Consider the following 14,040-nt stretch of genomic DNA (forward strand, 5'->3'; position numbering starts at 1 on the left):
AGTGTTTTCTATCCAACACTAATTATAATTTGCATATAGTAGCAACTGAGACTGAGGAGCTGGCCGTTTACAATGGGCACCTTTTCATCCAAGCTGCTCAATACTGCCCCTGCAGCCATAAGATGTTAAGGGTAAGTTCAACATTAAATCCTTTGTGGAAGCATCATTAAATATCTGAAATGTTTCCCAAAACCATTGTTACTAACGTTGCAATTGAAAACGTTCGTAATTTAAATAGATTACTCCTGTCCCCGAAAATAGCGTACTACAGATGTATGATCTTAATTTGGGCCAGTTTGCTACAGCAGGAAAACAATCCTCCAGCAACAGGAAATATGAAATTATTATGTGGATTATAATTAATGGACATTTTTTGGGGGGGGAAGGTTATACTTCTTTTGTTTGTGCAAGTCAAGTCTGACATTTAAGGTGGAATTACAGACTTTAGAAGCCTTTTTAGAACCCTTGAATAAATTTCAAGTTTGCATTTCCTGCTGTACAGGAAAATTCTTAGCAACAAACAGTTATCAAATTAAGATCCGACATCTGTAAGTCACATACAGTATGTGCACCACGACACTGCTCTCTCTCTCACTCTGATGTGTGTGCATCTTGCTAGCTGTCACTCAAATGGTAAGGGGCTGAAGCTCATTGGCTAGAACTCAAATTGCAAGAGGGCTGGCCCGGCACAGCTTCCAGAAAAACAGTTGTTTTCAAACTAGGGATTTTGTCACTTTTTGAGGTAAAACAGTAATTCTGCTAATAGATTATATGCATGTATGATCTACACATTGACATATCCAGCCCAAAATGGGAGGTTTTAACAATTCTTAGTAGTCGCCAAAGTTCCAGAGCATATCTCTAACAACTGACTCACAGAACAGCTAAATGAGTCTTGAGATAATTTTTCCCCTTACACGTCACTTAACACACAGACGATCTCTGCTAAACTTAATATCAAAATGTGTATCAGTCTCTCTGAAACTGCAGAACAATGTTTGCAATGTGCTAATAATTGTTACAAAGGAATAAAAGATGTTTCAAATTAAACCTGAGATCACTGCATATAAATTCAGTACCGGCAACATCCCAGTAAGCAAAATAGGTATAAAATAGATATTTTCCAGACGTTGAAATCAGGTTCATTTTCGTTTCTGAATTAAAGTTGAAGAAACATAATTCACAGATGGTAAAAATATACGTATTGTTTTGGTAATTGATTCTATGGCCAAATTTCAACCGCACATAAATTCTCAATTAAGCATTAATATATTTGTTTATATATTTAATATAGGAAAGAGGAGCCAGCTGAAGATTGTAGCATATGCTATGTGTTATTACTCCCATCTGTCACAAAAGCAACTTATGTTAGCTTTTTCTTTTTAAACTAGCAGCGATGATATTCAAAATAGTCCAATTATCATGACCCAGATGCAGACACAGGAGGAAGATAGTTTGGTTCTCAGAATATTTATTATTACAAAGGGTCCGGCAAAGGGCGGGTCGAGGGCAGGCAGAGATTCGTAATCCAAGGCCGAGTCAATCAGGGACAGAATGGCAGGCAGGCTCAGGACAGGCAGAAATGTCAGAACCGGGAAGACTAGAAAACAAAAACTTGGGAACAGGAGAACAGGAGAGATTGATTACACCTGGGTAACCCAGATATCCATCCAATAAATTACCTTAATTTATCAATTAAGGGCCAGGAGGAGTGAAAATCAGCAGCACTCAAGATCAGACGGTTCACATTCACATCTAAGAAGACTGGAGGCTAAGCTATGCACATGTACATCTTCACATACACACCATCCTATTCCACTGTAACAGTTTTTAACCTAACATGCAAAGAACATGATAGAATTAAACATTTTATTACAACCAATTAAGTTGTTAGATACAGAACTATCCATAACACATGCTTTTTGTTTGCGCTGACTGTTTCATGGCTCGGTCACGTTTCCCATAGTAGTGAGCCATCTGACCAGCCATTTTCTGGCCGGGATCCATGTAGGAAAGTCTGCACCATGAGTCAGTGCTGAGGCGATATGGTTCAGATTACTGTAATAAAGCATGGGAAATGAGAGGGAGGGGGAGATGGAGAAACAGAGTGATGATATGGGGAGATAAAGGCCTTTGTTCCAATGCCTAGGTTATTTGCTTTCTCCTCTGATAAGCATTGGTCCATTTTCTTCGGTCCATGTCGATAACGAGCAAATAGGATTCAGAGGACTGCCAGGAAACGCACAGAACAAACATCCTTTTCAACGTCAGTCAGCGTGTGCGTGTATATACTGTACATACAGGATTACAGTGTATTTCTAAAGTTTATTTCTGGAATATACATTATCCAAAATTATGTAAACTGTGAGAGCGGGATGAACAGAAACTCTATTCAGGTTAACCTATTGACTGTGTAGCTGCCGATATATCATTACGTTCCGATCAATGTGTCTATTAGCGGCAACACCCTGTAATATGCAATGCAGTGTGAATCTCTATTCTTCCTTCTACACTGACTTTCTGACTATTTTCTTCCTGCAGCGTTCCGACGTTTCATGAACTTCCGGAGGAGATTCTAAGCAAGCTAGCTGATGTCCTTGAAGAGGTAGGTCCTCTGTTGAAAGACTGTGACGCACAACAAAGGTGTTTTCCAAGGCTACACATTTCTATGGATACAACAGTGTGTTACTTGAACGGAGAATAAATAACTATAGTTGGGGATGATGTTCTCACTATGCTGGAGGCAGGTTTGAGAGTTCTGAACAACTAGGTATTCTGGATGCGTTATATGATGTTGATATACTGCAAGTGATAAAATGTACTTTACTGTCTATTTACATGGAAAATCCTTCTGTGATGTCAACATACAAATACCAAACACAATACAATATATTACATGCAGTACGGAAAACTGGAATGTTAGTACACAAGTCACACATTTACATTTCCACATATTCAGTCTTTGCAGCCTATTGTCCGACCATGTATTGGGCCTGCATCTGTTCTATGTCCCACTGTTCAGCAGCCCGATGGCTGATGGAATGAAACTTGCCTTGCTTCCATCCTTACTGAACAATCTCCTTCCAGAGGGCAGCAGCTGAAAACATTGGGCAAGATTGTGTGTGGGGTCGTTTGGCCTTTTCCCTTGCTTGTTTATCATAGAGGCTCAGAAGCCCTCTGCACTGCAGCCCGCAGAGTTTGGACCCCAGGTTCACAGTCCGCCTGAGGATATCCTTAGTATCCTTATTAGCCACTGACAGCCCACAGTAGCAGACCAGGAAACAGAAAGTCAGCACACTCTCTACATGTCAGGTGTAGTAGTTGGAGAGTATCTGGGTGTTGACATTCAGTTGTCTCAGTCTGTGCAGGAGGTCGAGTCGTTGTTGGCATATTTCATTGATGTTATGAGTGTTGGCATTAAAAGAGAGTGTGCTGTCCATAATGGTTCCCAGGTACTTAAAACTCACCACTCTCTATGGCTGTTCACCCCCTCAGGACTAGGTGGCTCAATGGGTTTGCCTTCCTCCAGAAATCAATGAGCAGATATATATTTTTTTTATGTTGAGTATGAGGTAGATGTTATTGCACCAGTCATGAACCCTGTTTACTTCTGTTTAAAAATGCAGTGTGTTAGGTCCTCCCGAGTGGCGCAGAGGTCACTGCATTGCAGTGCTTGAGGTGTCACTACAGACCCGGGTTCGATCCCAGGGTGTGTCACAGCTGGCCGTTACCGGGAGACCCATGAGGCGGCACACAGTTGGACCAGCATCATCTGTGTTAGGGGAGGGTTTGGGATTTCCTTGTCCCATCGCGCTCTAGCAACTCCTTGTGGCAGGCCGGGCGCCTGCAAGCTGACACAGTGGTGCGGCTGGCTTATGGGTTAAGCGAGCAGTGTGTCAAAAAGCAGTGCGGCTTGGCAGGGTTGTGTTTCGTAGGACGCATGACTCTTGACCTTCGCCTCTCCTGAGTCTGTAGGGGGGAGAAAAAAGGGGTAAAAATACACCCAAAATATATGTCCCATCCACCTGCCTAGTGCTCTCTTTGTGTGTCTGTGAGTCAAAGTCTGATTAAACTTCTTGATGCACTCATCCCGTTACCGGGATCATTTTCGTCAACATCCGCTGAATTGCAGAGCGAAATCAAATTAAATTACAAAAAAATCTTTAATTTTCATGACGGATAGGGACAATTAATCCACCTGGCATGTCAGATTTCAAAAATGCTTTTCGGCGAAAGCATAACAAGCGTTTATTTAAGGGCATTACAAACAGCTAGCAGCCAAGTAGATTGGTCACGAAAGTCAGAAAAACAATAAAATGAATCGCTTACCTATGATGATCTTCGGATGTTTGCACTCACGAGTCTCCCAGTTACACAATAAATGTTCCTTTTGTTCCATAAAGATTACTTTTATATCCAAAATACCTCCATTTGGTTGGCGCGTTATGTTCAGAAATCCACAGAAGAAAATTCGATATAGTATCCGTAAAGTTCGTAGAAACATGTAAAACGTTTTTAATAATCAATCCTCAGGTTGTTTTTACAATATATAATCGATAATATTTCAACCGGGACTGTAGCTCCTTCAATAGGAGAGAGAGAGAAAATGTCTGCTCCAAGCTGTTGCGCATGCAAAACGCTGCTGATACCCAGCCATCCAAAGACTCGATGTGATCTGTCTCGCTCATTTTTCAAAATAAAAGCCCGAAACTTTGTCTAAAGACTCTTCACACCATGGGAAAGCCATAGGAAAGGGAATCTGGTTGATATCCCTTTAAATGGAGCGAAGGCAGGCAATGGAACAGAGACCTTTCAGGAAAAACAGTACATCCGGGTTGGATTTTCCTCAGGTTTTTGCCTGCAATATGAGTTCTGTTATACTCACAGACAATATTTTGACCGTTTTGGAAACTTTAGAGTGTTTTCTATCATAATCGGACAATTATATGCATATTCTAGATTCTGGGCCTGAGAAATAGGCAGTTTTATTTGGGTATGTTTTTCATCCAAACATCAAAATACTGCCCCCTACACTCAACAGGTTAAGTACATTATTCAGTTGTACATGTCTACCTCGGTAACCTCATTGCTGCTATCCCTGTATTTCAGTTGCATGCCTCCTTGCACTTTCAATTTGCCCATTTCTACTTGCCATTTGCCTTCATTGCACATGTATACATCCCAATTAATATTAACATTGTACATTGTCTTAGCATTGTCTTAATTGTTTCTCTGGTAATTTTTTTTTTACTCTTTTATATGCACTTCTGGTCTAATGCTAACTGCATTACGTTGCACTGTACTTGTACTTGTCCAATGAAGTTTAATTAATTTTAATCTAATCTAATAATGCAACATTACATACAATTGAAATGGAATTCAAATTCTTGAAGGAGTCATTTAACCTCTAGCGACGAGCAATCCCGTATCCGGGAGCGTAATCATAGCCTCAAGCACATTACCATAACGCAACGTTTCCTATTCATGAAAATCGCAAATGAAATGAAATAAATATATTGAAACACAAGCTTAGCCTTTTGTTAACAACACTGTCATCTCAGATTTTCAAAATATGCTTTTCAACCAAAGCTACCAAGCATTTGTGTAAGAGTATTGATAGCCTAGCATAGCATTAAGCCTAGCATTCAGCAGGTAACATTTTCACAAAAACAAGAAAAGCATTCAAATAAAATCATTTACCTTTGAAGAACTTCGGATGTTTTCAATGAGGAGACTCTCAGATAGCAAATGTTCATTTTTTCCAAAAATATTATTTGTGTAGGAGAAATTTGTTCATCACTTTTGGCTAAGAAAAAAAAACGAAAATTAATTCACTACAACGCCAAACTTTTTTCCAAATTAACTCCATAATATCGACAGAAACATGGCAAACGTTGTTTAGAATCATCCTCAAGGTGTTTTTCACATATCTATTCGATGATAAATCCTTCGTGGCAGTTGGGTTTCTCCTCAGTAGCAAACGGAAAAGTACTTGCAGCTGGAGATTACGCAATAATTGCAACGGAGGACACCAAGCGACCACCTGGTAAATGTAGTCAATAGGGTCAATCTTCCAATGATATGCCTACAAATACGTCACAATGCTGCAGACACCTAGGAAAAGGTAAGCTGACTCCTAGCTCCTCCACAGCCATATAAGGAGTCATTGCCATGAGGCGGTTTTAAAAAATGCGGCACTTCCTGATTGTATTTTTATCTGTTTTTTTTTCTGTAACATCAGTTCTGTGGCACTCAAAGACAATATCTTTGCAGTTTTGGAAACGTCAGAGTGTTTTCTTTCCAAAGCTGTCAATTATATGCATAGTCGAGCATCTTTTCATGACAAAATATCTTATTTAAAACGGGAACGTTTTTCATCCAAAAATTCAAAGAGCGCCCCCTATATCGAAGAAGTAAAATTCTTGAAGGATTCTCATTGTTCAAATACTTCAGATAATTACTTCTTCGTCAGAGTGATTTTTATACCTGTTCTCTGGCTTTATCTGTATTGATCATATTATCACAAACAAATTACTAGGGTAGTGAATTGATGACAGCTTCAGTTGTAAGCTAGCAAGGACAGCAACCGGTATCTTCTTGCATTGTAATGTGTTCTAGCCTTTAATGGAGATTGTTTTGCAAACAGTAACTAACAGCTGCAACATTTCAACATGCCATGTTGTGTTATTCAAGTGTGTTAACTTCTGTGCAGCATGAGTGGTGAGCTAACATGATGCAGCCCAGATTCCCACTGAGTGAAGTGTTTCCTCAGGACAGGCTTGAGCTAGCAATGAGTATGTGGCGCAGGCATGGTGCGCTCGTGCTATAAGGGGACATCAGATGCGCTGATAGGCAGACTTGATCCTCTCTCAATCAGTAGACAACGTAAGACACATTTTATTAAAGTTCCGAAAGTTTAAAAAAAACTAGTACTGAACCGTTTTTCATGTTCTAGCATAAAAACAAGTACCAAAGTGTTAGTATATCGTGCAACGCTAGTTCATTTGAGCTATAATCTTTTGGTAACACTTTATTTTGATAGTCCATCTGTAGATGCTTTAGTAGCATTTCAACTAACTATCTACTAACCCTAGCTCTAACCTTAACCCTTATCCTAACCCTAAACTTAATCCTTACCCAAGCACTAACCCTAACCTTAACCCTTACCATAACCCTTATTCTAAACCTAACCCTAACTCTAAACGTAACCTTAGTAAGCAGTTGCTTATCAACAGATAATTTGTTGATAGTATGACCATCTGTAAAGCATCTGGGAGCAATCTTTTTTAGCATGCTATTCCTAGTAAAAATACTTTAAAGTACTATCTGTACTTTACTTTACTATGTATATTTTGGATAACTTTTACTTTTAGTTCACTACACTCCTAAAGAAAATAATGTACTTTTTACTCCATACATTTTACCTGACACCCCAAAAAACTCGTTACCTTTTGAGTACGTAGCGGGACCGAAAAATGGTCCAATTCACCAGAACATCCCTGGTCATCTCTAATGCCTCTGATCTGGCGGAATCACTAAACACAAATGATTTGTTTGTAAATTATGTCTGAGTCTTGGAGTGTGCCGCTGGCTATCCATAAAAAAAAAAAAATACAAAAATGGTGCATTATGGTTTCTTAATATAAGGAATTTTAAATTATTTATACTTATACTTTTACAATTGATACTTAAGTACAGTGGGGCAAAAAAGTATTTAGTCAGCCACCAATTGTGCAAGTTCTCCCACTTAAAAAGATGAGAGAGGCCTGTAATTTTCATCATAGGTACACTTCAACTATGACAGACAAAATGAGAAAAAAACATCCAGAAAATCACATTGTAGGATTTTTAATGAATTGTTTTGCCAATTATGGTGGAAAATAAGTATTTGGTCACCTACAAACAAGCAAGATTTCTGGCTCTCACAGACCTGTAACTTCTTCTTTAAGAGGCTCCTCTGTCCTCCACTCGTTACCTGTATTAATAGCACCTGTTTGAACTTGTTATCAGTATAAAAGACACATGTCCACAACCTCAGACAGTCACACTATGGCCAAGACCAAACAGCTGTCAAAGGACACCAGAAACAAAATTGTAGACCTGCACCAGGCTGGGAAGACTGAATCTGCAATAGGTAAGCAGCTTGGTTTGAAGATATCAACAGTGGGAGCAATTATTAGGAAATGGAAGACATACAAGACCACTGATAATCTCCCTCGATCTGGGGCTCCACGCAAGATCTCACCCCGTGGGGTCAAAATGATCACAAGAACGGTGAGCAAAAATCCCAGAACCACACGGGGGGACCTAGTGAATGACCTGCAGAGAGCTGGGACCAAAGTAACAAAGCCTACCATCAGTAACACACTACGCCGCCAGGGACTCAAATCCTGCAGTGCCAGATGTGTCCCCCTGCTTAAGCCAGTACATGTCCAGGCCCGTCTGAAGTTTGCTAGAGAGCATTTGGATGATCCAGAAGAAGATTGGGAGAATGTCATATGGTCAGATGAAACCAAAATATAACTTTTTGGTAAAAACTCAACTTGTCGTGTTTGGAGGACAAAGAATGCTGAGTTGCATCCAAAGAACACCATACCTACTGTGAAGCATGGGGGTGGAAACATCATGCTTTGGGGCTGTTTTTCTGCAAAGGGACCAGGACGACTGAAAGAATGAATGGGGCCATGTATCGTGAGATTTTGAGTGGAAACCTTCTTCCATCAGCAAGGGCATTGGAGATGAAACGTGGCTGGGTCTTTCAGCATGACAATGATCTCAAACACACCGTCCGGGCAACGAAGGAGTTGCTTCGTAAGAAGCATTTCAAGGTCCTGGAGTGGCCTAGCCAGTCTCCAGATCTCAACCCCATAGAAAATCTTTGGAGGGAGTTGAAAGTCCGTGTTGCCCAGCAACAGCCCCAAAACATCACTGCTCTAGAGGAGATCTGCATGGAGGAATGGGCCAAAATACCAGCAACAGTGTGTGAAAACCTTGTGAAGACTTACAGAAAACGTTTGACTTCTGTCATTGCCAACAAATGGTATACAACAAAGTATTGAGATAAACTTTTGTTATTGACCAAATACTTATTTTCCACCATAATTTGCAAATAAATTCATTAAAAATCCTACAATGTGATTTTCTGGATTTTTTTTCTAATTTTGTCTGTCATAGTTGAAGTGTACCTATGATGAAAATTACAGGCCTCTGTCATATTTTTAAGTGGTAGAACTTGCACAATTGTTGGCTGACTAAATACCTTTTTGCCCCACTGTATGTTTTAGCAATTACATTTACTTTTGATGCTTAAGTATATTTACAGCCAAACACTTAAAACTTTTACTCAAGTAGTAATTTACTGGGTGACTTTTCTATTAAGGTATCTTTACCTTTACTCAAGTATGACAATTGGGTACTTTTTCCACCACTTGCAATTTCTGTAAATTTCCTGCCATGCCATAGAAAAAGGAGAACCATTCTGACTACAGTGGTAAAATAAAACAATGGGCTAAAAAAGAACAGACCATCTGACCAATGTTTAGGACATACACTGACTGTCAAACACAATCAAAAACAACGATAATAACATGTTAACACCATGTTTGTGAGCGCCCCTCTGTGTCATTGAATACTATTTTGTGTTCACCATAGTACTGTCAATCAGGTGCTGTCATATTGATTTCTCTGTCTCTGTCTCTGTCTCTGTCTCTCTCATTCCACTCTGACTCCCTCATACAGATAACATACAGAGTCACTGCCATGGACTAAAGTACATAAAATAGTATAATTTGAAAGAGGAAATACACAGGGGTATTGTGTATTTTGTGACTGAGGAAAATGTCTCTATTTTCTTTTGTAAATCAAAACAAATCAAATTGTATTAGTCACATGAGCCAAATACAACAGTGAAATGTTTACTTACAAGCCCCTAACCAACAACATAGTTAAAAAATATGAATAAGAATAAGAAATAAAAGTAACAAGTAGTTATCCTTTCAGTCTCTTGAGGGGGAATAGGTTTTGTCATGCCCTCTTCACGACTGTCTTGGTGTGCTTGGACCATGTTAGTATGTTGGTGATGTGGACACCAAGGAACTTGAAGCTCTCAACCTGCTCCACTACAGCCCTGTCAAAGAGAATGGGGGCGTGCTCGGTCCTCCGTTTCCTGTAGTCCACAATCATCTCCTTTGTCTCGATTACATTGAGGGAGAGGTTGTTGTCCTGGCACCACACGGCCAGGTCTTTGACGTACTCCCTATAGGCTGTTTAGTCGTTGTCGGTGATCAGGCCTACCACTGTTGTGTCATCTGCAAACTTAATGATGGTGTTGGAGTCGTGCCTGGCTGTGTGTGAACAGGGAGCACAGGAGGGGACTGAGCATGTAGGAGGGGACTGAGCACGCACCCCTGAGGGGCTCCTGTGTTGAGGATCATGGTGGTATGTGTTGTTATCTACTCTTACCACCTGGGGGAGGCACGTCAGGAAGTCCAGGATCCATTTGCAGAGAGAGGTGTTTAGTCCCAGGGTCCTTAGCTTACTGATGAGCTTTGAGGGCACTATGGTGTTGAACGCTGAGCTGTAGTAAATAAATAGCATTCTAACACAAGTGTTCCTTTTGTCCTGGTGGGAAAGAGCAGTGTGGAGTGCAATACAGATTGCATCATCTGTGGATATGTTAGGGCGGAATGCAAATTAGAGTGGGTCTAGGGTTTCTTGGATAATGGTGTTGATGTGCATTTGGTGTTGACCAGCATTTCAATGCACTTCATGGCTACAGATGTGAGTGCTATGGGTCAGTAGATATTTAGGCAAGGAATCAAGATGCAAGGAATTTTGCAGGTTCTTCCAACATTAGGGGGCACTAAAACTAAAGGAGGATTTACTTAAATTGGTTGAGACCAGAGGGACTTCAAGAGTTAGCCAACCCTGCGAGCGGGTTTGGTTGCTCATTCTTTTATACTTTATCAACGAAGTTAGGTAAGTTGGAAGCTTGTGTAGTAGAGCTTTGTACACAAAAAGGGAGTAATGATCTATGGGACTTCAATGAGGACCAGCCAACCTTTTGATGCAGTAATGAGTATTAAAACTGTCACCTGTGATATAGCGAAGGGCGCTATAATAGACAGCATCTAAAGTTTTAAGAATAGTGGCTGCTGCTGGTAAATGATGTCACCATAGTCAAGGACTGGCAGGAAATTTGAACGTACAATCTGCTTCCTGCTATTTCTAAGAAAGAAGCCCTCTTTACATTTTTGCTTTTTAACTAGCGCATCCGTATGTTTCTTAATAAACATTAAATCTTTGTCAATCCAATTGCCCAGATATTTATAGGCGAGAACCCGATTGATGGGAGAACCATCCAATTACTAAATGTATAGTCCATCTGAAACATTTTGGTGAGAATTAGAGAACAATGTATTTAGTGTTGCCTGCAAGTACAAGTTTTAAACCAACCTAGGCTTTCTATAAGGCAACAAGATCAGATTGAAGCTCTAACATAACTAAGATCCAATCCAGAGGAAAAACATTTTCACCAAGGCCAGGTGTCAGTGTCTCACCCATGGGGCGATAGGATGCATTAGACAGAGGGAGTTGAGAGAGGTGTTTCGGTGACTCATCCTTCTCATTTCTCTTCCCCGCTCTCCTCTTTCATTACAGACACACTATGAGAATGGAGAGTACATCATCAGACAGGGAGCCACAGGAGACACCTTCTTTATCATCAGTAAGGGAATGGTGAGACCATCATCATCCTCATTGTTATCATTGTCATTATTATTAAGACATTATTATTTTTCATCTTTAATGAAAAACATGGATTGTCACTGCTATGATCATCATCATCATTAACATAATTAGAAAGCAAATGATCAGACACCGTAATATTGATCAACCAGTCAGGTGTTGTGTGGTCTGGTGCAGTACTGAAAGTGGTTAGAGATGGTGGTAGAGATCCAGAGCTCTCAGCAAGACATGCCACCTTCTGTCCCAGCCAAGGAGCCAAATAAGGTCAACAACTCACCCTATTCAAATGATCAAGATGTACTGTATCTGTCTGTCTCTACTAGTAGAACAAACATCTCTCTCTCTCTCTCTCTCTCTCGCTCTCTCTCTCGCTCTCTGTTTCTCTCTCTCTCTCTCTCTCTCTCCCCCCATTATCCTTCCCTGTCCACATTCATCTATCCTTCTCTCTCTCAATCCCTCTGTTTCTTTTCCTGGCTCTTCCTTTCCCTTTCTGTCCTCCAGATCATATTACAAGTTGAATTATCGCTCTGTCCTGTAGATTTATTCAGAGTGATTATGTATTCCTGGAGGACGTGATGTCATACCTGAATACAACAGGCTAATGAATAAAGAGAGAAGCCTTAATTAAGCCAAACGACCTTCTTTATCTTTACTGCTGGACATCCATTGCTCAGTTGTCAGCTAGCTAATGACCTGGTCAGTGGCTCCTCACAGACCATAGCACCAATATGTCCATATAAAATGTAGAAAGATTTAGCATGCACAGAGATGTCCATCACCCCCTGCTCTACATCAGCCTCACTCTGATGTTTAATAATGTACTGATTAGTGAGCCGTACAGTTACAGAAATGTACATTACAGAAGGGTTTTATGTACAGTGTAGCGCACGGCTTATCACATTGATGGCTGAGATTGAGTCTGTGCCGTAGGTTCCTTCCCCCAGAATGTGTGATTGCTCACTCCCCTTCATGGATTTAAACTGGTACCCCCACCCCTGTGTCCAGGTGAATGTGACCAGGGAAGACAAGTCCAACGGGGATCCTGTCTACCTCCGCAGCATGGGGAAAGGAGACTGGTTTGGAGAGAAGGCCCTGCAGGGGTAAGACTGATAAACCCTCTACCCGCACCTCTCTCTCCCTCTCCTTGCCCTCCTCTCTTCTTTCTCTTTACCTCCCTCCCTCTCTTTCCTTAATCTATCTTTCTTTCTCTCTCTACCTCTACCCTCTGTCGCTCCCTTTCAATCTCTTTCCCTCTTCTTCTTTCTCCTTGATAGCTGCTCTGTGGCAATGAATGCTAAGAGATGCATTATTTCAGAATTGTGACTAGATAGCATGTTGTGTGCATTCCCCCCATTAACCACATGCATCTCATGGATCTCCCTCCTGACACAATGTGAAGTGCCTTGAGAACCAAATCTATTGGCACCCTTGCACTATTGGCACCCTCTGTTTTTTTCAGAATGTTCTGTTTTTTTTCTTTTCAAAACTAGTTGAATGGCATTTTTACTCTAGGCACATGTAACTTACCACAGGCAAGGTAAATGAGAATCATTGCCTCCAACCAAATTAATTTGAATTTTGAATATTGTTTTCTTGATCCTGTAGAGTTGTAAATCAACCAAATACATGTGTAAACACCAAAAGTGTTCAATTTAATCTTATTTTACAATAAATAAATTGTGAAATAGTGAAGTGGTGAATAGCAAAGAAAATTGCACCGACTCTTTTGCACTGCTTCTATGCACACTCACGGGACTCTACTCACACACTCAAACATCCTACACACACACACACACACACACTACATATGCTCACACATACAAAACGTTGCCTTAATGACAGCTTTGCACACTCTTGGAATTTTCTCAATCAGCTTCATGAAGTAGTCACCTGGATGCGTTTGAGCCAGTCATATGTGTTGTGACCAAGTCCATATTATGGCAAGAATAGCTCAAATAAGGAAAGAGAAATGACAATCCATCAATCAATCCAAAAAATGTCAAGAACTTTACATTTTTCTCAAAGTGCAGTCACAAAAACCATCAAGCGCTATGAGGAAACAGGCTCTCATGAGGACCTCCACAGGAAATGAAGACCACAGGAAATGAAGACCCAGAGTTACCTCTGCTGCAGAGGATAAGTTCATTAGAGTTTACCAGCCTCAGAAATAGGCAATTAACTACACCTCTGATTGGAGCACAAATAAATGCTTAACTTGTTGCTTCTACTCGGGACGCTTGCGTCCCAACTAGAGCTCTGGAAATGCAAATGCGCTACGCTAAATGCTAATAGTAT

At 40.5% G+C, this 14,040-nt stretch overlaps 1 protein-coding gene across 2 annotated transcripts in view; it reads left to right on the forward strand.

Moving 5' to 3' along the window:
- Positions 1–14,040, forward strand: part of LOC115113223 (cGMP-dependent protein kinase 1-like) — a 199,887-nt gene that overhangs the window by 160,705 nt on the left and 25,142 nt on the right. For both annotated transcript variants that reach the window (XM_029640619.2, XM_029640620.2), the window contains exons 5-7: positions 2,542–2,605; positions 11,659–11,736; positions 12,751–12,845. In XM_029640619.2, coding sequence (XP_029496479.2) covers positions 2,542–2,605; positions 11,659–11,736; positions 12,751–12,845 — 237 coding nt within the window. The remainder of the gene's footprint in view (positions 1–2,541; positions 2,606–11,658; positions 11,737–12,750; positions 12,846–14,040) is intronic.

This window comes from Oncorhynchus nerka, linkage group LG28 (assembly GCF_034236695.1).
Source record: "Oncorhynchus nerka isolate Pitt River linkage group LG28, Oner_Uvic_2.0, whole genome shotgun sequence".
Taxonomy (NCBI): Eukaryota; Metazoa; Chordata; class Actinopteri; order Salmoniformes; family Salmonidae; genus Oncorhynchus; species Oncorhynchus nerka.